Source organism: Vanacampus margaritifer, chromosome 4, assembly GCF_051991255.1.
Source record: "Vanacampus margaritifer isolate UIUO_Vmar chromosome 4, RoL_Vmar_1.0, whole genome shotgun sequence".
NCBI lineage: Eukaryota > Metazoa > Chordata > Actinopteri > Syngnathiformes > Syngnathidae > Vanacampus > Vanacampus margaritifer.
The window spans coordinates 27,926,211-27,952,533 of NC_135435.1; the positions used below are offsets into that span (position 1 = coordinate 27,926,211).

A 26,323-nucleotide genomic window follows, 5' to 3' on the forward strand; every position below is an offset into this window, starting at 1 on the left:
CCACGGACTTCCGGGTTTTACACATCAGCGCCGTTTCCGGCCACTGCTGGCCGCGTTCTAACACTCGCACCCCATCCCTGCGCCCCCCAACAGCGCGCTCCCGCTCATCGGCGGGAGGGCGTTTCGGTTATCTGAAATGCCTCGCACCCGTCGACGGGAACACGCAACCGAGGGGCACAAAAGCGGAAGCGCAAGTACTGGGACACGGCCCACCCGTAGCAAACCAGAAACGGAAACAAAGTTGATGGGTGAAAAGTCGGAAGTCCCGCCTCCTCCGTGGCAGTACTTGCGCTTCCGCCTTTGTGCCCCTCAGTTGCGCGTTCCCGTCGACGGGGAGGGGGTGGGGGGGGGGGGGAGTGTTGGAACGCGGCCAGCAGTGGCCGGAAACGGCGCTGATATGTAAAACCCGGAAGTCGAAAGTCCGTGGCATCTCCCCCTATTGGCTATCCTAAAAGTCGCTAGAAATCGCAACATGACTAAAAATGTAAAATTGGCAAATTGCATGTAGTAATGGACGCTGTAGAAGAGAGGAATGACGTCTTGGGAGAGGCAAAAGGTGAGTTAAAAACAACACCAAATTGTGACGAATTGTGTCTGATGCCAGCCAAAAATGCCTGGTGGTGAGAATTTGGCAAATGCGCCTCACTTGATGTTTTATGTTTGCCTTTTTTATGACTATATTACACACATGACACCTTTTGCCACTTGGATATTGCTCTTGGGGCCTTACACAAGCGTTTTACAGGCTAAGTGGTGCTTCCTATGACTTGATAAGACTTTACAACACCATCATCCAATGAAGTACATGACGTTTGAGGTTTTGCGTGGGGCAGCACAGCGGAGTAGTCACAGGTTTGAATCTTGGTTTTGCATGTTCTCAGTTTTGAAACACTCACATTCTTTCACTTAATTAATTGTCCATATGATGTGAATGTGAGTGTGGGTGGTTGTTTGTGAGCAACCACTTCAGTGTGTACCTTGCCTCTCACCTAAAGTCAGCTGGGACTCGCGACCCCGGTGAGGACAAGCGCTATAGAAGATGAATGTTTTGCTCGGCACTTGAAGACATTTCAAAACTGATGCGTGTGTCTTGTGTCCGTGTGCATCTGCAGCTCACCTCCTCCGCTCGTTTGAGTACGCGAAGCAAATTGTTTCCCAGAGCGGCGCTGACCTCCTGATCAGACCACCCTCTCCTTAATAGCTCAGCCACCAGACTCGGCACCTTGGACACGTCCTCCAGACCCTCAGGAACTCTGGCACAAGTATGGGTCGGATTCATGACAACGCCTTGTGATGTTCACTCTGATTTGACGTTTGAGGTGAAGTGTTGTGGGATTACCTTTCAACGCCATCATAGTCACCGCCGAAACCGATAATGTCAGATCCTGCCACTGTTCTTATGTGGTCAAAATGATCTAAAGTGAAAACAGTAGATTTGATCACATGTGGAGTTTGGAAGTCATTAGTGAAAATCATCTCACAAAGTTTTATGGTTGCATGACAGTTACGTTACCGGCAACATCGGCGAGGGTGGCAGTGTGGGAGCAGCTCACATAGTCGTTGTAGAAGTTGACCATTACTATTCCTTCAGTTTCTTTCTGGACACACACAAGATGTCACATGACAACATTTAATTACATAAAAACTTTATAGAATAATGAGCTATTATAGATCCTGGTTTGCTTAAATAGATTTTTGTTTTCTAAAGACGCCAAGTGGAATGCAATGGGCTGTAAAAGAATTTGTTATATGCCCGCTAGATCGTCTACACTCAAAACACTGCTCAGGGAAGCCTTTTTTTTTTTTTTAGGATTTTTTGTCCCCTCAATTAGAAAAGAATGTGAGGTTTCTATTGTTGGAAGAGGGAGTCCACGATATTGTCCTGCACACTCACCACTCTCTTAAGGACTTCATCGGGAACGTTTCTCTTATGTGGGCAGACGGTGTAGGCGGAGGAGTGGCTGAAGATGGCGGGCGCCTTGGACATGTCCAGCACTTGGTGCATCACTCGTATGGGCACATGAGACAGGTCGATCAGCATCCCCAGACGATTCATTTCTGCAATCACTTGCTGGAATGGAAGTAAGATGATTTCATTTTTTTAATGTCCAACACAGTCCATCCATTTGGTCAAAATGGATGAATGAATTAACATGTTTTCCTAAGATGGAACCCAGAGGCAGAAGATACAATAAAAACAGCAGAGGCCCCAAAATTGAACCCTGCGGAACACCATGCAAGTATTGCAACAGGTGTTTTTTTTTTTTTTTTTTTAACAGCTTACTTGTCCGCTAACCTTCCAGAGTTCAAGCTAATGTTGAATGAACACCCCAAAAATCAGAGGTGGCAAATCCAGGTCCAGATAGTAAAAACCCTCCCACAGTTTGTCTGTAGCCCCGATGCTAGCTAGCTAGCTCGCTCCAATGGTGTTTGTTTACCTGCTAGGGAGCTAGCTAGCTAGCTAGCATTGGGGCTAGCTCCTTAGCAGGTAAACAAGCACCATTGGAGCTAGCTAGGGAGCTAGCTAGCTAGCACCTGGGGCTAAAGCCAAACTGTGGCAAGGTTTTTACTTTCTGGACCTGGATTTCCCTCCAAAATAAATACAAATATCCCACCTGCATTCTGATCAAAAGATTGGTGGTTGATCTAATTAAGTCATATAAACTCTTAGTTGATCATTTTATGGTAATGAACTCTACACCATGTAGACTGACCTTGCCAAAAGGAGACAGGCCATCATGTTGAGATGGTTCTGATCCAGTATCCACAAGCCAGTTATCGGCCCTACAAAAAAATACATTGAGTGAAATCAAACAAATATCGTGAATTAATTATTCATTTTAATGACATTTTCAAGTGGATTTTTTTTTTTTTCAGGACCTGAAAAGTAGAACTTATTCAGGCGCTTTGCTTTGTAAAGGCTGATAACTAAGAGATGAACACGAACAGGCTCTTCCAGTACATTTGATACCTCTTGGACCTCACCTGCACCCTGCAGGAATCTCCCTAACTCTCCTTGCCTTCAAGAATGCTTTCACAGCAATAAAAACACATTGTGCATGCGTTTGTAAGCGTGTCCTACCAGGGTGTATTGCAGGAATGTGTGAGTGTAAGGTAGCGGACCCCCAAGTGGTAGAAAGTGCGCAGGGTGCCCAAACTGCTGTCAATGGAGTGCCCCCCCTCCACACCGATCAGACTGGCCGTCTTGTTACGCTTGAATGCCTCTGCGATGTCTGCACAAAAACACGAATGTACCACATTTCAACTGACGCTCAAACTTCAAGAAAGAAAAAAAAAAACTTGACCTTGACTGCTGGTGGCAAACATCAACGCGTTTGGGTATTTCTCACACATCCTGTGAACGACATCGATCTGCTCCAGTGTTTGTCGAACGGCGTCTTTGTGCTGAGACTCGCATGGCACGTAGGCAGACCAGAACTGAAAGAGACGGAAATGTCAACCACTCGCACTATATAAAAAGCAGTCCATTTATTCTTCATATACTGAGAACGGACGGCACTTGCCTACCATTCCCGCATGTCGCTGGTTTACTGCTAATATTGCCTAATTTTCAGAATTGTTGCTTGATTTTCACATCAACATAATTTGTATACAAAAAAAGCTCTCAGCGAGAACGATTGGCGCATTTCTCAATTGCATCAAAAATGAAAGAATAATGGACGGACATGCTTGAAAAAAAGACGATGCGGATTTCAGCCTCGTCAGAGTTGTAGCATAAACAGAATGCCATAACTTTCGGTATTATTAGCATTTTTTTTTTTTTTTACTTCAACTTTAAACTTAGTCCTCCTCGGTAGTATGGAGGAGACCGTTGAAAAAATGTGAAAACAAATTAAAATCATTTTAAAATGTTCTCTCAAATGTGAGGCCTGAATTGGAGTTACGTGCTCCCTCCTATGAGCTCCAGTTAGTCAGCGAGCAGCTGGAGACGCTTGAAGGAGGACTGGCTGACTCCAAATAAAGTGCATTACGGTATTTCAGACGAAATTTAATGAGTGCTGCTGTGGAAAGGAGGGGCTTTATTTTAAACAACAGCGCCAATTTAAAATCCCGGAGACTGTTGGCTTTAGATAAAAGCGTCTGGGGGGGCCCCAGTCAGCAGGGCACTGTCACTTGTTTTCTTTCCATTGAAATTCAAGAAATTCAGTGTCACCTTAGTTTCTTCCAGATAAAAGTGGACTTGATCAGAACGTGTTGTTTTTGCTCAGCGGGACGTATGTAGATCGGACTGTCATCTGCATAGCAGTGAAAGTAAAATACCGTGCTTTCTTAAAATCAGGGATGTGATTTTTCCGCTAATTCGCGGAATTCCGCTTTTTTTATCTCCCCCCCCCCAAAAAAAAAAATCTGATTTATTTTTTATTTTTTTTAAGTAGTTCATTATGTATGCACATGACGCCGACAGATAACATCTTCTGCTATAACAAAGACATTTGTGGTATGCTCTAATATGAGTTACTTTTCATTTGGTCATGATACAATTATTTGTTCATGAAATTTGAACTCTTCAACATTATTTATGTGTTAACTTAGTAATCACATTAGTTAGATATGATGATATTCTCAGTGATAGTTTTTAAAAGCAAAGGCAGTCCAATGTTTTTGTATGTGACTGATTTTGAGTTGACTAAAACTGCCATTTTATATGGGATAGTTCAATATACATTGAAAATTTATGCTGTTGTTTTGTCTATTTCTTTGTCATGTGAGTGCATTGAAAGTACTTAAAAACACGGAAAACCCATGAGCTCCGGGGCCCTGGACCTAGCTGGGTGCCAGCGGCCCCCAGACCCCCCGGCTAAATTTTCAGATAATTTCACTTTGGTCAAATCACATCCCTGTTAAAATGGAATACGCTGAAAACAGCAGGGGCCCCCGAAATGGACCCCTGTGGAACACCACATGAGAGTACCTTGACATCAAAATAATCCCCCAAAAAAATTCTTGGCACTCAAATGCCGCGTTATCGTCGCATGGCAGCTTTTGTGGTCGATCTCATCCAGTCATGCAGAAAATCTATCTTACGCTACATGCAATAAGCTGTACCGTACCTGCGCTCCAAGCCGGCCCGTCTTTATCTTTGGTATATTAGTGTGTGTTGTTTCCAGAGTGTTTAGATCCACTTTGTTGAGCTGGTTGTCGAATTGTTGGCGCAGTTGCCAAGGCAAGTCGTTGTGGCTGCAAAACAAGAGCGGAAAAGAAAATGATTCATGACCGGGGGGGCAGGGGGGGGGGGGACTCTCTTGAAGAGCGTCCAACTTGAGACGTTTGTCAAGAAGTTGACCACAAAAAAGAAGTTTGCATTCACCCGTCGATGAGCGGCGTCTCAGACATCAGCTTCAAAGCTCTGCTCATGTACGGATCCTCGGCCGACGATACGGACCGACACATGGCGCATAAAAGCAAAGACACAGCTAACGACATTTCGCAACGTCTTTGCAACTTTTGGCTCCAAGCTAGCTAAGAAAAGTCAACCAACTATTCCTCTCAAGAAGCGATTTGCTCCTCCTTTAACCGTCTGTATTTTTGAAGCTTCAAAAGTGTGGGATGAGTGCGAAGCTCCTCCTCTGTCATGTTTCTCATCACAGCTTTTTCTGGCATAAAGTGCATAGCAACAAAACCCTCAGACAGCCGTAAAACAAAACATTTTGGTTAATGTGTTAACTTGAGAGTTCGTTCAACCTCCTCCAACCACATGAACGCGCTCGTAGCTTTCACGCCGGACACAAACGAAAATGCTCTCGTGCTTTATTATCTGGCACAAACACCCTCTCACACACACGTTTGCCTTACTATCCTAGTGGGGACATTCCATTGACATAATGCATTTCCTTACCCCTCACCTTAACCGTCACAACTGATTGCCTAACCCTAACTACGGACTAAACTCTAAAACCAAGTCTTGACCCTGAAAAATGCGCACCAAAATGTCCCCACAAGGACAAGTCTGTCCTCACAATGTTAGTTAAACCGGGAATATGGGCCCCATAATGTAGCAAAAATAAATAAAATACACACACACACACACGTTTGTGACCTTTTTAACGACTCACATGACACCTGAATGGATGAATGACTTGCGGTGATCATAGTTGAAAATGAATTATCACTTTGAATATGCTTGGATTTTATTGATTGTCGCAAAATCGGCTTGACAATAAAAGTTGACGGTGTTGTTTATGCCAGTGTTTCTCAACCCTGGTTTTCCATGTCTCCCGATTCGACAGGCAGCTGATTCCAATGACAGGGACCCTGGTTGAGAAACACTGCTTTGTCGGGGTGGGAATCTTTGAATGTCTCACCATTCCATTCCGATTTGTAGGTGTCTGATTCGACTCAGAATCGATTTTCGATTAGGAATGATTTTTTTTATTCAAAATGATTTGATTGACAATGATTTTTGCTTCAATCTATAGATGTTCAAGGAATCGTAATGATCTACTCCAGTCTGACTCGCTAATGCTAATTGTTGCGCTACTCGGGGCACGTTTAGCACTCCAAAAAACGGCTCCACGCTGCAAAAAAACAACTTTTATTGGAATAACTTGGTCGTGACTTTTTCCTTCTACTCTCTAATGTGGCTACAACGTAACAGTGTATCAGACCGCGTGGAACCACACTGCCCCTCAGTGGCCAAATCAGGTACAACATGTTCAGCGATTCAACAGATTCTGAATCGTACTAAATGAGAATCGCGATTCTTATGAGAATCAATTTTTATAATATAATAATATAAAAAATTCCTAAAAGACAATAATATAATGTGTTATATAGTAATATATTTAACAATATTTATGATTAAGGGTTAGGTTCAGCAACAGGTGGAATTATTTTTTTTAAATGTCATAGCTATGAATTTCAACGTATGATCGAATATGTATTGCGAAAGCTTTTAGCTGTCAAACCAAAAACACACAAAAAAATGCAGATAACTCAAAAACCTGATGTGCTAGGGAAAAAAAACGAAATACACACACCCGCACCTACAAAAAAAGAAAAAAAAGAGAGAGAGCGCGACGATGATGACATGGTGAATCGGTAAAGTTACCAAATGAACAATACTGAGATTTCTCCAAAAAGAAAAAAAAAAGAATTTTTTTTTTTAAAATCGACATCAAAAATTGGTTTAGGGACATATAAACCCATCTCTGATAAAAAAAAATAATAATTAAAAAAAATAATAATAATTAATAAAAATAGTAATACAAGACACTAATATAATAGGTAATATAGTAAAATATTTATGAGTAAGAGTTAGGCTCAGCAACAGGTGGAATTTTTATTCATTTATTTTTTTTGAATGTCATAGCTTTAAATTTCAACACATGATCAAATTTGTATTGCGAAAGCTATTAGCGGTCAAATCAAAAAACAAATGGAAATGTCTCAAAAACCGGATGTGCTCGGGGGGGAAAAGTAAATGCAATGTTTAAATCAACATCAAAAATCCATTTAAGGGACATATAAAGCCATTTCTGATTCAAATTAGCTGTAGGCCCGTGTAATCCGTAATTATTGAGAACGTGTCAAATGGATTCAACGTAATAAAACAGACAAAAGTCAAGTCACGGTCAGCTTTTACATTACTTGTTGTACAGTATTTGTGTCTTTTTTTTCCTTCTTGTACATCATTCCAAGAACTTTTGGATTAACTGTGAACTATTTTAAAAGAAGATTTGATCAATTAGCTCATATTCTGATATTTTACAGTTATTCAAAATGCTTCCAAACTTGTATGCTTTGTTCCAGTTCCGTGTGCGTATTTTCACTTTCTCTTTAGTGTGAAGCTCATTCGGTTGTCTTTCGCACTCTTGACAGGCACAGTCAGCCACAGAGGCAGAAGGAGACCAACGTTGGTTGCAAAACGTCAGGAAGAAGATAACGAGCGCACTGAAATCATTTGCGCAGGTCAGAAATGTCCCGGTTGGAAGTGGCAGAAGCGTTTGGCGGAATCACTTTTCCCGGACACCTGCACACGCAGGAGTCGTTGCAGCTTGCTCTCAAATTCCCTTTTCAAGACACGGACGTCCTCATCGTCTCCTACCCAAAGTCGGGTAAGGAAACACAAGCCCTCACATGTACTGTAACGGTTTTGGTTCTGTTCTGTTTGTTGAGTCGGAAGCAAAGAATTGGCCCAAAAAGTCTTCGGATGTTTAATTATCATAATGTATTTATCGATCCAGGTACCACATGGATGCAGCAAATTGTAACTCTGATCACCAGCCGAGGTGACCCGCGCGTGTCCCAAACGGCCCCAAACTGGGCTCGCGCCCCGTGGCTTGAGCACCATTACAGCGCCGCGCTTCTCGACGCCTTAAGCCAACCTCGAATGATCACCACTCACCTTCCTCATCGCATGCTGGCCGAGGCCCTCCGAGGCGCCAAAACTAAGGTCTGACCTTTTTTTTTTTTTTTTTTTTTTCAACCGACCAAACACGATCTGCATTGTGATTTTGTTCCTCCTCACAGGTGATTTATGTGAGCAGAAACCCAAAAGATGTTCTGGTTTCTTTTTACCATTTCCACAAAATGGCCAATTTCCTGCCCGATGCTGGTTCCTTTCAGGAGTTTTTCAACACTTTTCTGGACGGCACAGGTAGCAACATTTTTGTTTGAGTTTTTTACAGTGTGAGAAACAATGCTGATAATAATTTTATTAACTCACTCACTGCCATTGACGGCTATAGACGTCAAAAAATTAATTTGCACTATTTCTATTAGTTACATTTTTCCCCCCCACTTTTGTTAACAAGATATGAAAACCTAGAATTTTTAAAAAAATTGTATTAGAACAGATATAAAATCTGTGATTAATCGTGAGTTAACTAGTAAAGTCATGCGATTAATTACGATTAAAAAAAAAATAATCGCCTGACGCCCCTAATATTTTCTTTAAAAAAAAAAATAGTCCAATTATTTATTTATTTAAAAAAAAAGAAGAAAAGATTATTAAAAATTAGGGGTGTCAGGAGGTGAAGTCATGCGATTAATTACGATTAAAAAAAATGAATCACCTGACGCCCCTAATTTTTTATATTTTCTTTAAAAAAAAAAGGGATTTTTTTTTTCCCCCAATTACTTATTTATTTAAAATAAAAAAAAAGATTAAAAATTAGGGGTGTCAGGCGGTTAATTTATTTAAATCATAATTAATTGCATGACTTCACAAGTTAACTCACGATTAATCACAAATTTTATATCTGTTCTAAATTTTATTTCTAGGTTTTCATACTCTTGTTAACAAAAGTGGAAAAAACGGTTAAACTAATAGAAATAGTTCAAATGAATTTTTCACGTCTATAGCCGTCAATGGCAATCAATGAATGAGTTAAAGTCACATCTTCTGATCTGCTTCAGTGCATTTTGGCTCCTGGTTTGACCACGTCAAAGGATGGACGAGCCAGTTAGGAGCGATGCCTAATCTGCTTCATGTGACCTATGAAGAGCTGTCAATGGTAATTGCAAAATGTCAACTTCACATAAAGGTTTGCTCGGAAATCGTATGTTCTGCTCCTTTCCTTTCTCGTAGGACTTGAAAGGCTCCATTGTGAAGGTGAGCTCCTTCCTTCAGCGCCCTCTGGTGGAGGATGAGGTGAACAGCTGTGTGAGGTACTGCAGCTTCAGCAGCATGAAAGACAACCAGATGATCAACTGCAGCCTCGTTCCTCCCGAGATCTTGGACCACAGCAAGGGCGCCTTCATGAGGAGAGGTGAGGCGTGCAATGTCACGTGAGACTTCAGCGTGTTTGTGGCACAGCCTGTGCAATTAAATGCTCTTCCACTAGATGGCAGAAGGGCGACAATTAACCTGCGTACAGTATAATAGACACCTTGGCTTAAAAATCTGTATATTGCCTATAGATGTTAAGGGATACTATTTATGTCTAAATGAAATGCCTCAACTAACCTCAACAGAGTCCCTTGGTATGAAGATTGTGCCAAAGTAACATTTTTATTGGTTGGGCCCAAGCACAAAACGGGGAGTTTTTCAGAAAGTAAAAGGAGAAAAGGTTAAATAGAAAAATAAATAAATAAAGAGAAAGGTGCATTGCTGAATCTCAAATATGCCGTATTTCACTGTATTAACTGTTTGTCCATTTTTTTCAGGGATGGGCAGCAAGTGGGTGGCCTCCAACCATAGTGGCCCCTTGATAAAATCACCGCATCCACACCCCAATTTTTTTTTCTCCCCAAAAATCTTTTTCGTAATTTTTTTTTACATACCCGAAGAATTGTTCATAAAGTGCTGATTAATATTTAAAATGTGTTTTCCATGATAAACAGGGTAAATTTGGATAAAATCCCGTAAAAAAACGGAAAAGCCTAATTAAAATAAAAAAATTAAAAAATGTTTTAGTTTGTGGGTGCCAAATTCGACTGTAGTTTTAAGTGGTAATATCACCATTCACCACTAGATGGCAGACATGGCTTGCATCGGGTCTTACGCTGCATTCGGGGAAGGTGGGAAGTCGGACATTTCCCGCTTGGATTCGTCCAGTTCCGACCTCAAAGCGTTTGATGAAAGTCTAAACATCTAAGATGGCTGATTCGTGATTCCGATAAATTGTTTGCTGTTGTGGTTAACAGTCAGTTGAAGTTACTTCTTTCGAATAACTAAATTAATGTTATAATAAATAAATGTGTTTATAACCGTGAATTATGTTTTGCCTGTGCGGGGTTCGCTATTGTCGAGCGACGTAAACCCCGACTTCCAACTGACTTTGAATGCAGCATTATATACTGCCTGTAAGCCTAAAAAAATATATGTTTTGCGTGTTAGGATAAACATAGTAAACGTAAAAAAAAATTTTGTACCATACTTGAATGGTAACTTTTATAGACTGAAATGTTGTTGTTTTCAAACTCTTTGTTGTGGATAGTGGATCATAAAATTGGAAGAATTATTTTTTTTTTTTTAATTACGAACATAATATTTTTTTGATATGTAAAATATCAACGGCTGATTATCATGGCTCTCCTCTCTTGTAGGCAAAGTTGGCGACTGGAGAAACACGTTGACGGATGAGCAGAACGAGCGTTTCGAGAGCGTCCTTGCGGAAAAGCTGCCAGTTTGCTCCTTGGAGTTTGTTTGGCAGCTTGACATCGAACAGCACCGAGACACAAAGAGCTAGTACGTGCCTGTGCCGTGACATGACCTGAAGCGAAATTGATTTCTGCCGCAATGTATATCACACATACGCAACGAAACTTGCCGCCATTTTTATTTATTTATTTTTTAGTTTCAAATTTTTTCCCCTCACATGATGATGTGAGCAAAGTCTATTCTCCTGTAGTGATTGAACTTCTTCAATTATTTTTTTTTTTTGCGGTGTGTGCTTTGTGTGAAGGCGGTTTCTATAGATTGTGTTGTTTGGTTTGTTTTGATCCAACTCCAGACACACGCATGCGCGCACGCACACACTCACACAAAAGAAATACACGTGTGCGGCCATGTGCGCTTTTCTTCTTGCTCTTGATCAGCCTTTTGTGTCGGGGGGCGATTGCCTTGAGAGAGCTTGAGAGATGGTGCAGCGTGTGCGTTATTTGGATTGTTGGCGTCGTGCGCATTGCTTGAAGTCCGAAGCAAGTCATGTGGCAGCTGTCGAGCTCTCACCCGTGAGAAGAATTTAGTATAAAATATTACGGGGAAGTCAATTTTCATTGACACTTCTTTCTCCCGTGTCGCAGCAAAACACTGCAGCGGCTCTCACTAGACTTGACCTCAACTGTGACCAGCATGAAGAGGAAAATGTTCCGTCCTTGTTACTCACTTAACTGCCATCCTATCATTTTCTTTCTTTTCAACAACAACGTTTTTGAACAAATCACATATTGATTTTTTTTTTCAGTGTATTAAAATTAGCATTCAAAGGCGGCACAAAAATGCTTAGCTCATTCACTGCCATTGACGGCTATAGACGTCAAAAATTTATTTGAACTATTTCTATTAGTTTAACATTTTTTCCCCACTTTTGTTAACAAGAGTATGAAAACCTAGATTTTTTTAAATTGTATTATGACAGACGCCCCTAATTTTTTCTTTATATATATTAAAAAAAAGATTGTAAAAAAAAATACAAAAATTATTATTAGTATTTTTTATTTTTTTTTACAAAAATTTATTTTAATTATTTTAATTAATTTGATTATTAAAAATTAGGGGCATCAGGCAATTAAATTTTTTATTCATAATTAATCATATGACTTCACTAGTTAACTCACGATTAATCACAAATTTTATTATATATATATATATATATATATTTTATTTTTTATTTAAATTTTTTTTTCTTCTTCTAGGTTTTCATAGTGGAAAAAATGTTAAACTAATAGAAATAGTTAAAAATCATTTTTGACGTCAGCGTGATTGGCCACGCTGTGATTGGTCAACTGCTGGTCACATGACATATGGACGCCATCTTGTTACCCTGCTGAAACCAAGATGGCCAAACGCTCTCTATATACGGCTCTGGCCTGGTGCAGACACGTCAGCCATCTAGTGGTGATTTGAGATATTACAACTTAAGACTACAGTCGACCCCTGATTACTTGCATTTTGGTGTTCGTAGATTTGCATTTTTGTGTGTGTGGTTTTTTTTTTGGGGGGGGGGGTACTTTTCAAAAAAGTCCCCTAATTTCACCCCATTTATTTATTTTTTTATTAATCAAGAGGCCACTCAAAGTGTGGTCGCTCCATGTGATTGCCTTATCCCTGCTGTAGCAAGGTTGGATTTGTTCATTTGCAGAAAGAACCCAAAAAAAAATGAAGTTATCTGTCACACCTATTATTTATATTTTTTTCTTTCTTTTGATTTTCTGCTTATTTCAATTGAAATTTAAATAATCAAGCTGACTTTATTACTTTTATTTGAACCTGGAACTTCTTGGAGAGAACATGCAAGCTTCACACAGGAAGGGCAGAGTTGAGTTTTGAATATATATATATATATATATATATATATATATATATATATATATATATATATAAATTAGACAGCTGAAATATGACATTTACTTTGAAGTGATGAACCTGAAACATTTCCTCCTTTTAACTGGGTGGCGAAGTTGAGCTTTACAGGACTGTAAAGTCCTTCGGCTTGTTTTGTGAATGGGAAGCATATTTCCAAATGCAAGTTTGACTTATTTACATCTGGCTACATAATTCTGCTTTCAACAGCAGAACCAAAGTGTCAGCATGGAGCGCTCGGCAGGAGTGACGGAGCCACGAAAGTCCACTCGGAGACTGCTGGAAAGTAATGGCTTTGACAGGGATATTCATATTTTAGAGGCCACGGAGGCGAACCTCCTGCGCTCTGATGCGGAGCTGCTAAAAGAGGACTTCTTTAAAAGCCAGCTGCTCTTTTTCTTTTTTTCTTTTTTGGGTTTGAGCAACAGATAACCTAAATAGACCAAAAATACTCTGGGTAACCTTTAAGCAGACAAAGAGCACACCTACTTACTTTACTTTATCAACAAATATATATATTTTTTTTTTTTATTGAATAGTAGCAACTAAATTGTGTCAATTTGGACTACTTTCCCACAGCACATAACACAATCTTTCATGATCTTCCTGTGTGCTGTGTAGCACAATGGTTAAAATAACTGCCTTACGTACTGGGTACATTCGTAAATGATGCATGTGGGGTTCATAGATGTGAATAATAATTTTTCTTTTATTTTTTGTAACGCCATCATCTTGCAACCACTCCACGGCCTTCCACTTGACTTTTGGCCAAAGTCGCTCACGCAAGCCTCGCTGCGAGTGTATTCGCTGCCTTGCATGTTGCTTGGATACAATTCATGCGTTAACTGTGGATTCCCTTCAAATTGAACACATACAATACAATCAACTCAATAAATACAGAAATGAATAAAAGTGACATAATGGCACATATCACACTCTTGGAGACTGGAAATGTTTGCGTGTGTGGCAATTAAGGCGGCTAATGAGTATTATATGAAACTGTTGAGCAATCAATCAAAATGACTCATCTCGGCAGTGTATTGCTTTTGTGAGTTTTTTTTCTCTCTTTGATATTTGCCACTTTATGTCGCAAATATAAACAAAATTTCTCAGAAATTCGTGTTTTTTTTCTCTTTCAAATGTACCACTTTATAATGTCACAAATATTCAATTTTTTCTTGCAAATTCTTGATTTTTTTCTCACTCTCAAATTTGCCACTTTATGTTGCAAATATTCACGTTTTTCTTGCAAATTCTTGATTTCTCTCTCTCAAATTTGTAATTTAATGTCACAAATGTTCAAGTTTTTCTCGTAAATTCTTGATTTCTTCTCCTCAAATTTGTCACTTTGTCGCAAATGTTTATTTTTTCGTCGTTTATTTTTTTCTCTCGTTCTTTTATTGTTGGCCTCTGACGTCGTCCAAGCACGAAGGAAAGGACACTGCACTAGAGAGACGAACGCTCACAGGTGTTAGCTTAGCGCTAGCTAGCTTGTACGACAGATATAGATGAATCGTTTCAAACTTTTACCAAAAGTGAAGAAAAAAAACACGATGGGTTCTGCCGTCGGTCGTCGTACGGCGACGGCGGAGGATCCTGGAGGTTAAAGTAAATTAGGAAAAAGGAGAAACTTCTCCGTAGGTTGACGCAGCTACGTTAGCGCGACGGCTACATAGTTTTATTCACTGTGTTTGTTTTCAAAAAAGGGAATGCACTCATTTACCTTGATGAGTAAATAGCATTTTTCATTTCTGGGACTTTTTCGGCAAAAGTACAATTAGTAACTCATTTGAATGTATTTGGGCTTTGGTGGTGTACAATCCAGGAACTAGTAAGGCTGCTTATAGAGAACCCCGTTAAGAGACATTCCCAAATTCCAGCATGTCCAATTTTGTCGCTGATATGGCCCAATATCAGCCGTCTCTCAGGATTCCCTCCAAGCCACCAGCCAGCAACATCTGGTAAGGGGCCCCAAAGTGGGCGGTTCCCGACAAGTTGTTGTTGCCGTGTCTAAAGCAGTGCCATTGATTTGTCATTAACACGGACCCGAGTCAACAAGCCAATTAACCAACGAGAGCATTTGAACAGGAACGTACATGCGGAAAAAGTGAGTCACTCTTGTCTTGAGCAAGCCTGATTGAATAGTCGTCAGATTTTACATTCATTTATCAAGAGGGTCAAACGATTAAACAGTGACGGTATAGTATTTAATGAGGTATTCAACAAAGACTATTGAAATGAAGTATGCATATTCAGAAGATGGAATTGAGTTTCAGTGTAGTCACTAACCTTAGGCACAAATCAGAAATTCATCATGTTCATGTGTACGGAGAAAATATGATCATCCCTTTCACGGAACACCACCGTTTATTCTTTCATTAATTTTGTCTAACAAGTAGACTTTTTTTTAACAGCATTTCATTTTCTGCAAACTCTCATTCTACATAACGAATGAGTTTAAAATCAGATGATCATCTTTCTCATCGTGATTTGACCTTCTTGCAAAATGTCATCTGAGCTCGGCTTGACTCCCCCGATCATGAAAGGCTTTTCTTTCCCCAGGTTTAATTTTTAAGGGTTTGAAACTTGGCTGTTACTCAGGATTTGAGTTTGTTTAGAAATTTCAGATTAATCGGCATTAAAATAATAAATAAAAGGAACTATTTTTGACCTGTTGTTGTTTATAGCTTATCAGGCCATGGGCGTTGTGGTCCGGCCCTCTTCATATCAAATTTGTGTGAAAGTGGCGCCTGAATTAAAATGAGTTTAACAACCCTTTCCTAAAATTGGTTCATTAAAACGTATTGACTCACTCTGTATGTTTTGCAGTAGCTTAACGAGATTCATTTCTTAATTAATTTATTGGTAATAGTAGCAAACATATTAGCAAATTTACAATTGTTTCAAAAATATTTTATTAAATTAATGGTTAGTTAATTATAAATACTACAATACAAAAATGAGATTTAGAATACTTTTATTACAAAAAACTACTGCATTTTGCATATTTTATGTACACATTGTGACTATATTATTATTATTATTGTTTTTTTACTCCATTTCTGAATGACCTGACCCAAATTGTAACTAGGTTTTTTAATACTTTACTTTTACTTTGATTATTATTACTATTACTACACATTCGGACACAAAACAATGCCCTGAGAGTCATGAGAAAAAGCAATAACAAGTACACAGAAGAAGAAAAAAAAACATTTCTCATAAAATAAGAGATTTTCAAAACACTGAATTTCAATTTCAGCCTAAATTCATTAAGCTGGTTAACATCAACAGCAGGAACAACAACACTAATAGGTAATAATAATAATAATACATTAGTGTATTATTACAGCAGTTACGTGTGATAGAAAATATAGCCTACCTTTTTAAAACCATTAAACCAACCAGCCGGTGGACATGGAAACACTCCTACAGTTTATCCTTTGTGTCTTTACACTAAACCGTCCTTATTGGCTGTCTGCAGTTCCACCAACGGCCTGTAGGTGGCCTCAAGTTGTTCTTAGCTTTGAGCTAATTCCATTTCAAAAGTAATCATGTGGGAGTTACGTATGACTGCATTGAACATGAACTTCACCTCCAAAGACCAATTACAATTACGTGCAGGTCAATCTGTTTTGTTTCTATGACTCAAGGCGAAATGAATCCATAACGCGACCTTATTCATGAACTTCGGAGATTCCATTCATTGTACGAAGCCGGAAGCAATACAAGATCAAATCTGAGAGGAAAGAAGGAGGCGGCGGCAACTTGCGAACGAAAATAGTGGTGAACTTGCTGCAAGAGTGCGTTGCGTACATGCAGAGGCTGATGTGGGAGGAAGGAGGGAGGATGCGAGGAGTGCGTGTGCAGTGTGACGATGGAATGAGGAGAGAGTGACGGATCGCGCTGAACGCTTCTCCTGCTTGGCGGAAGCAAATTGCATTCGTATTCGTTCCCGAGAGGTCAAGCTTCTTTCATTGGATTGTTTTTCTCCCTGATTTTCTTTCTCCCACCCGTGCTCAACTGCTTGATGGTTCACATCCGTCAAATTCAGGTAAGAAAAATGTTGCGTTTTTTTTTGTAGTTAATAAAATGTTGTATGAATGGCAAATACTTTTCAACAAACTAAATATTGCTATCTTTTTAGCTGAGGGTTAGGAAGGAGACTGTCATGTTTTGAGACGTTTTGTGAAAAATCATTACAGAAAGGAATCAACAGATGAAGGAAGTGCACTACTGAGAAAATGAATGTGAATGAAAATCAGATCATGAATTTGGACTAACGAATGAAAAATTGGCATTTTGCTCATTTTCCTGTTGGAAGACCCTTGACCTGCAACTGAGACAAAAAAAAAAAGCTTCCTGACACACGGCAGTACGCACCAGCCAGTTTCGCACCCCTGACCGATAACCCCAAATCAGACGCAAAGATCAGAAGTCATCAGCAGCACATTGTCAATATGAGCCGTATAATATAAAAGCTGATACATCATTTGGCGCCTCTTTTTTTTCCATTCCATTCCACATCAGTCATCTTCTGCATTTCAAGGTTCACAATTCAGTTTCACTTCTTTGCTTTCGAGTTAATCATGAAATGTTTCTATTGTTTGTTTGTGATCTTATAACTGTTGTAGCCGATTCTGAAATTTTTTTTGTGGTGTATCAGTTACTCGAGTTTTTTCGCTATTCGCTATCTAGATTTGACTGTGTAGTATCATCATCATCATCATCATCATCATCGTGCCTGCTTTTAGACCAAGCAAAAGGTGACTAGAAACCAGAAAGAGCTTACAAAAACAAAGTTTGACATATTAAAGTGTAGCAAAATGTAAAGCAAAATAGATCAGGGATGGGTGAATATACCCCACCATATGGACAAAAGCAGTAGTATTATGACTGAATGAAGACCACATTTCCCAAAAGGACCAGCACATAACGTCATCCTTTTCTCCGGGTGACCTCCCTTTTTCGTTTTTTTTTTACGTTATTTTTTAATCGCCGCCGAAAAAAAGCTTTTAGTTTCTTATGCCGCTTCTGTCATGACAGCAGTAACCGCGCGGAAAAGCTTCGAATCGACTTCCGTCTTTGTAACAAACGGGGAAAGAGGGACGTGACAATCTGTGAAGCAGTCCGTATTTGTAGTTTTTTTTGTGTGCAAGGGTTCCTGCCACCCTCCACAAAGACGCCTTCAGGCTGCGACAAAGGTACCATTCAACTCGTTGAAAGTCGTTGTTTCATCAGATGAGTCATAAAAATATTTTATGAAGGTTGAAAAGTTCCTTGTGTTGTTTTGCTTTAATTTCATGTCATTTTATATGCAACTTTTTTTTTGCGCAGTGTGCTCGTTTTCATTTCAAAAGAGAATCACCTGTGACAGGGTGAGGAGACCTTACAAGGTTTGACGTCAAGTCGCGCTACACGCATGCTTAATACTTATCGGTCACGCTGGAATGTGTGAATGGACTTTCAATTGATCCAAAACACAAGGGGATACAGTATGTCAGTGTGCATACAGAACGATAAACAAGTGTGTGTGTTGTGTTGTGTGATGTCAGCTGCTGGTCTCGCAGCACTGGAGGTCTGGCCACAGGGTGGACTTTAGCCTGTCATCTTCACTGAAGGTAACCAGGCTTTTAATGAGTTGTTTTCCCCCCTGACTATTCTAAGCTCCAGCCTTTTTTTTATGTTATTGTCATTTCAGCTTTATACACAGTTAAATATATATATTTTTTATGTATCCACAATCTGGTGCAAATGTTATTACAAGACCAATATTTAGAATAGGAATAAAACATCAACATGTACGTCACACAATAAACGAGGTTTTAGAGTCTATTTAATTCTTTCTCATTTAGTTATTATAAAGCAGGAAGAACTGAACAGCGACGGTCTATTCTTTCCATAGATGAGTGTTCTGTATGATTTATATATTTTTTTAGAGAGGGGGGTAATTTTCAGAGGAAAAACTCACAAATTTCAGAGAAAAAACTTGAATATTTGCGACATGAAGTGACAAATTTGAGAGAGAGAGAAAACAAATCAAGAATTTGCGAGAAAATTTTTAACATTTGTGACATTAAAACGTGGCAAATTTGAGAAAAACAAAGTATTTCTGAGGGGAAAAAAACTCGAATATTTGCGACAAAGTGGCAAATTTGAGAGTGAGAAAAAAAATCAAGAATTTGCAAGAATTTTTAAAAATATTTGTGACATTATAAAGTGGTAAATTTGTGAGAGAAAAAAATCAAAAATTTACCAGAAAAAAACTCTAATATTTGCGACATAAAGTGACAATTTTAAGAGAGAGGGGGAAAAAAATCAAGAATTTGCAAGTAAAACTTGAACATTTGTGACAAAGTGGCAAATTTGAAAAAAACAAAGAATTTCTGAGAAAAAAAAACTCGAATATTTGCGACATTAAGTGGCAAATTTGAGAGTAAGAAAAATCAAGAATTTCTGAGAAAAAAACTTGATTTGCAATATAAAGTGGCAAATTTGTGAGAAAAAAAATCAAGAATTTACCAGAAAAAACTCGAACATTTGCGACATAAAGTGGCAAATTTGAGAAGGAGAAAAAAATCAAGAATTTGCAAGAAAAATTTGAACATTTGTGACATTATAAAGTGGCAAATTTGAGAAAAACAAAGAATTTTTGAGAAAAAAAAAACTCGAATATTTGCGACATTAAGTGGCAAATTTGAGAGTAAGAAAAATCAAGAATTTCTGAGAAAAAACTTGATTTGCAATATAAAGTGGCAAATTTGTGAGAAAAAAAATCAAGAATTTACCAGAAAAAACTCGAACATTTGCAACATAAAGTGGCAAATTTGAGAGAGAAAAAAACCTCACAAATACATTATTACAAATACAAATATTACCCCCCCCCCTATCTATTTATATTTATATGTGATGGCCCTAATACGCCATTGTAGTTCCGCATGTGATAACTACAGTATGTGCGTTATTAAATTGAACACGTTCAGCACTTATCACGCAATCAATCCGGCTGATTTAAATGAGATTGTTGCTGCAGTGCACTGGAGTGTGAAGTAACTTCATTTACATAAGCGCAGATGTGAAGAATTGGATTTACATTCAAGCGAGTTCATCACAATCAGGGACGTTTTTTTTTTTTTTTTAACTGAATTTGGATCAAAATGACAACAGCGGGATCCATTGCGACATACTCAAACAATTGATCTGTTTCTCGCGAGTAGCACAATGCGTTAATGAGGGAAGATCCATCGGGCCAGTCACATTTCTATAACATCCACGTTAATCATAATAACGCTGCATTTTCCCGCTCCCAGGTTTTAGAAGGTGATCAAATTTGCGACTTTACTCTGAGCAAATCTGGTTTTCAGTGTCTGATTGTGTCCCTTCCTGTTACCGTTTGTTTTGTTGTACGTGTGCGTCCTGCTCTCCAAAACAGCCAATGTCATAAATGATTGAAGGGCCTGTGCACGTTATTGTCAGCTCAGAGAGCAGAACTTAAGATGTTCTGAATGATTTCTGACAGCAGTGCCGTGCTCGTGCGCGAGACCGCAGAGCAGAAGCAGCACACGCAAATAACACAAAATCTTTTGTCAGGCTGTACTATGGCGGAAAATATTCTAATGGATGTGCTTCCATTATTTTCACGTACAAGAGCAAAAAACATTGTATTTTCATTTCTGCATTATACTAAGAGGTGTAATTTAGTTCCAGCTCAATAAGGTCACAATAAATATGGCTCTGAAAAAGGCAGAAACCACCGCAAACTGCCGCCATAATCATAAACATACTTTTCAATGATTGTAAGTATGACAATCAATACTACTATTTTGAGAAGTCAAAAGTCAGATGCTTGAAATTTTCAGTTAACAAAAAGGGAAAAATACTGCCGGAATATGTAACTTTATTATTATTATTTAAGTTCAAAAGGTTTCTTTTTTAAATTTTGACAACGACTTCATAGGAAGGATGGAAATCAGACTTGATCAGTCAGCAGCAAACGTGCGTGTGGGAACTGGCCAAAGATTGGTTCCTGGTGCTGTTTTCAAATTTGTAGTAAAAAAAAAAACAACCCCCCAAAAATTTTTTGCCCAAGAATATGTAACTTTTATTTCAGTTTAAAGAGGCTTCTTTTTAAATTTTGAGAATGGCTTCATGGAAAGTGGCCAAAGATTGGTTCCTGGTGCTATTTTCAAATGATTAATTATAGTTTTGAAGCCGAAGTTTTTTGTGACGACCAATTTTTGTGGTCGACTTAATCAAGTTAGATGTTTGTTTTTTTCCACCAGCATGTCTGCCTCACAGTTCTGAGATTGAGCATTTAAAACTTTTATCATCGTCTAGACCAGAGGTGGGCAATCTCGGTCCTCGAGGGCCGGAGTCCTGCAGGTTTTGGAGGTTTCTCACTTCCAACACAAGCTGATTCCAATCAGCAGGATCGTTATCAGGCTTATGCAGAGCTTGCTGATGAGCTGATCATATATCAGCTGTGTTGGAGAAGGGCAACATGCAAAACCTGCAGGACTCCGGCCCTCGATGCCCACCTCTGGTCTAGACTTTGCATGCTGTCCTTGCGCTTGTGTGGGTTTTCTTCTGGTCCCCATCCCCAAAACATGTTAGGTTCATTGAAGACTCTAAATTGTCCAAAGATGTGAGTGTGAGACCTTGTTTGTCTGTATGGTCCCTCAGTGTCGGTGGTGTAAAATTTGTTTTCATGAGTTGCCATTTTGATGTCTTGATGGTGGATCCCACTTCCCCAACAGGTTATTCCCTGAAGTCAGGACAAGGTCTCCAGACTGGCCCCGCCAGACGAACAACACAAGTGAAGACCAGACCATCCTGGACCATGACTGCTTTTCTGAACGAAACCGATTTGCTTGGGAATTTAGCCGTTCTTCTGCCGACCATAGACTCCCACTTTAACCGGACTCCAGCTTCTCGGGCAGAACTTCTATCGAACCAGCCGTTGGCTCCTCTTTGTACCGTCTGCTGCTGCGGCTTTCTCAATCGTGCCTTTGCAGTTGCGTTCATGGTCAGCCTGACTTTTGCAATAGTGGTCGGGAATGTGATCACTCTGATTGTATTTGTGCAGACGAGACAGTCCAGGACTCCACAAGGCTACTTGAAAGGTAACTGCTTTCAGTGTCTTAGCTTAGCAAGGTTTTTTTTATATTATAATTTAAAAAATATATATATTTTATAACAATGGAGTAGCCCTGTCATTTGTAATTACTAGTAGAACCACATCAGCAAATACAATGAAAACAGCAGGGGCCCCATAATAGACCCCTGTGGAACACCGTATGACAGTGGGACAGAGCTGGACTCGGAGAGTCGGAGCAACCAAGGCTAACACAAAGTTCAAGTTCTGTCTGTCACCTCCCTAGAGCGCTAGACTGAGACTAGAACAGGGGTCAGCAACCTTTTCATGTCAAAAGAGCCATTTTAGGCCAAATAAATAACCACAAATCTGTGTGGAACCACAAAACCTTTTTTTGAGATTGTGATAAAGGAAAGTGTTAGTCTAATGTACTGAGCCACAACTCAAAAATATGACAGCAGCATCCAATACATAGACATTAATTTTCTTCGACTTAATTTTTAATATTTTTTTTCCGCCTCTTCTCTTCGTTTTTTGGACATTTTCTGGCAATTTTTTTTTAAGATATCAATTTTCTTACTTTTTTTTTTTGCAATTTTGAGGCATTTTCGGGATTTCTTCTTTTGATTTTGGATTTTTTTTTGGGGGGGGGGTAATTTTTCATATTTTAAAAATTTTCTGATTCTTTTCTGCATTTTTTGACTTTTTTGCTATCAACTTTCTGGAATTTTTGGCAATTTTGGACATTTTATGGTTACTTTTTGAATGCTTTTTGCCTCCTTTTTTTTATTTATTTCACGGACATTTTATGGTAGGCCTAATTCTGCCTTTTTGGACATTTTATAGTCACTTTTTTGGACATTTAGGTATTTAAAAAAATCATCAACCTTCCGTCTCTTTCTGATAACTTAAAAATTTGGATCAGATTTTTTTTTTTAAATATTTAATTACTATTATTATTATTTTAATCCTAAATTCATTTAAAGAATATTTTATCTAAAAAAATATATATGTAAAAATATATATAGCCTACATTAAAAAAAATTTTTTTTTCGAGATCTACAAAGAGCCACAGAAGAAAAAGCCACGTGTGGCTCCAGAGCTGCATATTGCCGACCCCTGCACTCGAACAAGTCTACTACAGTTTTTTCTAGTCCATTGTAAACGTTCCTAATGAATGCGTATCTCTTGTTGACAGTGTCTCTGGCTCTCGCCGACATGATGGTGGGCGTCCTCGTGGTCCCTTTCTCCGTTTACACGGAAGTCTCACTGATGCTAACCTACACGCCTCCCGTTTGGTACCAAAAGGTTTCCGCCACCCCTCTAAGCGGACAGAGGAACCCCTGGCAGCCCTGCATGCTGATTGGACCCGTGTTCGCCGGGTGCACGTTTGTCTCCATCAGCACCATCTTCCTCATGACGGTGGAGCGAAGCGTGGCCATCCTGCGGCCGCTGCACAAGGACGCCTTGGTGACGCGGAGGAGAACGCTTCTCCTCATCCTGCTCTCGTGGGCTGCCAGCTTTCTCCTGGCTCTGGCGCCGCTTTTATTCAGCAGCAACTTCACGTTAGAGTACAACGAGTGTAGCCGGATGTGCAACTACTCCCCGCTGTTGCTCGGCAACCAGCTGCCACGTGACGCCAACATCCTCCTGTTATTCCCAGTGTTTGACTTCACTCTTCTCGGCGCAACGTTGGCCGTCAACATTATGTCGTTCACAAGCATCAGGCAGTACTCCCGGAGACGCAAACTTCTCTCCGAAGGGAGTTTGGCTGATGGAGGAGGAGGAGCAGGAGGGGGAGGGGCATGTCCCCACAGACCCTCCTTTTCAGACATTAAGGCCGCTAAGACGATAAGCATTTTAACATTTGCGTTCACCGCATCCTTCTCTCCAATTGCGGTATTTGTTCTGGGCAACGTGGTGGGATACGCCTGGTGCAACTTCTCCTTTGTTGCCTTCTGGATTCTAACGGCAAACAGCTGCTGTAATGTGATCATCTACAGCGTCAGGGACCATCGTTTTCGGAAGGGGGTGACATTACTTTTTCAGCGTGATCGTTGTCCCCCGCAGGAGGAGAAAACCTGAAGGAAATGTCCGGTACCGGAGCTTCTTGTTGAATTCTTCAGATTCCGAATATTTATTGTCATTGTCACAAGGAAACTTCGTTTAGAGCACGATGACGATCTTGAGACTGATGATGGGATTGAAGTGGCAACAAGCATGTTGTTATCTTTACTCTCTTTGTTTCTGGCTCTGTGAAGTCTTTTTTGGCAAGCTTTCGATGTTGTTAGGCAGTCTTTGGCTAGATGTTCCTCTCAGTTTGAAGTCTTTTAGAATTTGACAAACGTCAGTTGTCTTAGCTTTTGTCAAGCACAGACACACATAATGTAGATTACAATATCTATAAAAAAAAAAGGGGGGGAGGAGTATATAAATATTCTTTATTTTTGCCATGATCAAATCTCTCCTCTGACTTCTTTGCTTGTTTTGTGCCCGTACCTCAGGAACACAGTTTTTTGGGGGATTATAATTTTTTTAACGAGGCATGTTTTATATACTGCATGTAAAGAAAAAGTGATAATTCTTTGAGATCATGTGAATTCATGAACAGCGTTATGCAGCTAATCCTGCTAGTTTCCGATTTAGAATTTGTGTTTTGGTGCACTCCTTTGGAATACGGTTACACCATAAAACCGAATTTTGCGTATATCGAGAACTGGTCTGCTTTCCAGTAACCATCATCAAAAGCTCGTAATGAAGCACACTATACAAAAGCAGAGTTTTAACACAAAGACGCGACTGTATTTGATCTCAATTTAAAAGCCGTTTGCAGCACGACATCAGAAGATTTTGTACGTTTCCATTCTTTCGATTCTATTGGAAGAAGGTGTAGGGTAGACATTTTTTGTTCATACTACTTGTAGCTACAATGAGATCTTTTTTGGTAATATCTGCCATAAAGTTCACAAATAAAAAAATCTTAACCATCAGTTTCAATGTTACTCATCCTGTAATAACGTAAAACTGTTTTTTTTTTTCTGATTACATCACACCCTCATACCTGCTCAGACCTCAGACAGCATACATTAACACTATTTTTGTTTGTTTTTTCTATGCCATTTTAAAACCTGAAATTTGATACTTTACCAGTAAGTACCTTAAACAACTTTATACATAAAATAGTAGATATTCTTATTGTAGACTTTTTACAAGGGCATCATATTTTCTACAATGGTTTTGAACACACGTTCTATATTTGACCTCTGGCTCTTTTTTTTAGACTTCTAAAAATCTCAAGAGTCCCAATTTTTACAATCATTGTAATTCATAGTAATTTTGATGATGATGGCAACTAAATTACCCCTAGTATGAAAATGGTTATGCTACAGTCTCGAAAAAATGTTGCATCTCGAGGAGCAAGAAAGGCTCCAACAGCCCTCAGCGTTAAAAGCTGTCGTTGCAGTGATTACGTTACCTCGGGATTGAGAATCCGCCATTCATTTTCAATGGAAAATTCCAAACGGATCCATTGCGTGGAACATCTGTGAGAACGACGCATGAATAAAAACTTTAAAATAAACAATATCCATGCTAATTGTTGTACTGTGCAAATGTGTAATGGAAATAAAAAACGAGTTTTGGGAATATTTCATTTGTGATCTTGATACGGTTTATCTGCTGCAAAGCAATTTAACCTAATTTCGTTCCCCCCCCCCCCCCCCCCCCCAACAAGATCTTTCCTATTATGTCACGTGTTTATACAGTATGTTGAATGTGCTCGTTGGTAAATGGATTATGTTCTCGGCACATGCCCAGGAGCTCTTGAAACTGGATTTGCTCTTCACCAGCATTCCCAGCCTACTCAGACCATTTCCCCAAGCGCTGACACTGTATAAGCCTACGGTTAAAAATCAAACACATTTTCCCCATATTGTGTGGATTAGAGTGGGCGTTTTATTGATTGTGATCCGTGGAGGAAATATTTTAGCATACTGACAGATGGAAACCTGACTTAAAATTTAAAAAAAAAAAAAAATACTGTAAATGCTGCTGCAACAGTTGGATTTAATAAAGCAATTTACATTTGTATCACTTCTATCTCGGAAAAAAAAGATGTGATGCCAAGACAAACAAATATCTTATTTTGTAAAAGTGCGTATTATGCGTACATACGTCAGAAAAGGCCCGGTGGACAAGGGCTGAGAGGTCGGAGCCCGAGCAAGGTTACATATTGCTGTCTG

General features: G+C 39.3%; 3 protein-coding genes across 11 annotated transcripts in view; 2 read left to right on the forward strand and 1 right to left on the reverse strand.

Moving 5' to 3' along the window:
• The window catches only part of dpep1 (dipeptidase 1), a 17,070-nt gene extending 591 nt beyond the window's left edge, over positions 1 to 16,479 (reverse strand). The window contains exons 1-9 of one of the 2 annotated variants that reach the window (XM_077563808.1): positions 16,371 to 16,479; positions 5,073 to 5,199; positions 3,306 to 3,438; positions 3,083 to 3,233; positions 2,715 to 2,784; positions 1,895 to 2,071; positions 1,514 to 1,598; positions 1,340 to 1,415; positions 1,118 to 1,253 (exon numbers count right to left, since the gene is read on the reverse strand). In XM_077563808.1, the coding sequence (XP_077419934.1) occupies positions 1,118 to 1,253; positions 1,340 to 1,415; positions 1,514 to 1,598; positions 1,895 to 2,071; positions 2,715 to 2,784; positions 3,083 to 3,233; positions 3,306 to 3,438; positions 5,073 to 5,199; positions 16,371 to 16,384 (969 nt within the window). In that variant the 5' untranslated portion in view covers positions 16,385 to 16,479. Of the gene's footprint in view, positions 1 to 1,117; positions 1,254 to 1,339; positions 1,416 to 1,513; positions 1,599 to 1,894; positions 2,072 to 2,714; positions 2,785 to 3,082; positions 3,234 to 3,305; positions 3,439 to 5,072; positions 5,200 to 5,329; positions 7,136 to 16,370 lie in introns of those variants that run through there. The other variant, XM_077563807.1, reaches the window with a different exon arrangement.
• On the forward strand, positions 413 to 13,959 carry sult5a1 (sulfotransferase family 5A, member 1). 6 transcript variants are annotated; one of them, XM_077563810.1, is made up of 14 exons: positions 413 to 556; positions 746 to 852; positions 939 to 1,017; positions 1,113 to 1,262; positions 1,941 to 2,082; positions 2,167 to 2,252; positions 6,249 to 6,343; positions 7,840 to 8,075; positions 8,205 to 8,413; positions 8,491 to 8,617; positions 9,379 to 9,476; positions 9,551 to 9,731; positions 11,011 to 11,152; positions 13,199 to 13,959. In XM_077563810.1, the coding sequence occupies exons 8-14, from the start codon at positions 7,937 to 7,939 to the stop codon at positions 13,236 to 13,238; spliced, it is 936 nt and encodes a 311-aa protein (XP_077419936.1). In that variant the 5' UTR covers positions 413 to 556; positions 746 to 852; positions 939 to 1,017; positions 1,113 to 1,262; positions 1,941 to 2,082; positions 2,167 to 2,252; positions 6,249 to 6,343; positions 7,840 to 7,936; the 3' UTR covers positions 13,239 to 13,959. The 6 variants fall into 6 exon arrangements, with proteins under 6 accessions (XP_077419936.1, XP_077419939.1, XP_077419941.1 ...); XM_077563813.1 differs by having other exon boundaries at positions 746 to 1,017; XM_077563815.1 differs by lacking the exon at positions 2,167 to 2,252.
• Positions 16,480 to 16,835: 356 nt separating the features above from the next.
• LOC144050489 (adenosine receptor A3) lies at positions 16,836 to 25,740 on the forward strand. Of its 3 annotated transcripts, XM_077563806.1 has the most exons (4): positions 16,836 to 17,042; positions 18,544 to 18,609; positions 21,745 to 22,110; positions 23,281 to 25,740. In XM_077563806.1, exons 3-4 carry the CDS (start codon positions 21,828 to 21,830, stop codon positions 24,165 to 24,167), a joined length of 1,170 nt encoding a protein of 389 aa, XP_077419932.1. In that variant the 5' UTR covers positions 16,836 to 17,042; positions 18,544 to 18,609; positions 21,745 to 21,827; the 3' UTR covers positions 24,168 to 25,740. The 3 variants fall into 3 exon arrangements, with proteins under 3 accessions (XP_077419932.1, XP_077419931.1, XP_077419930.1); XM_077563805.1 differs by lacking the exon at positions 18,544 to 18,609; XM_077563804.1 differs by lacking the exons at positions 16,836 to 17,042; positions 18,544 to 18,609 and having other exon boundaries at positions 21,573 to 22,110.
• Positions 25,741 to 26,323: the final 583 nt, after the last annotated feature.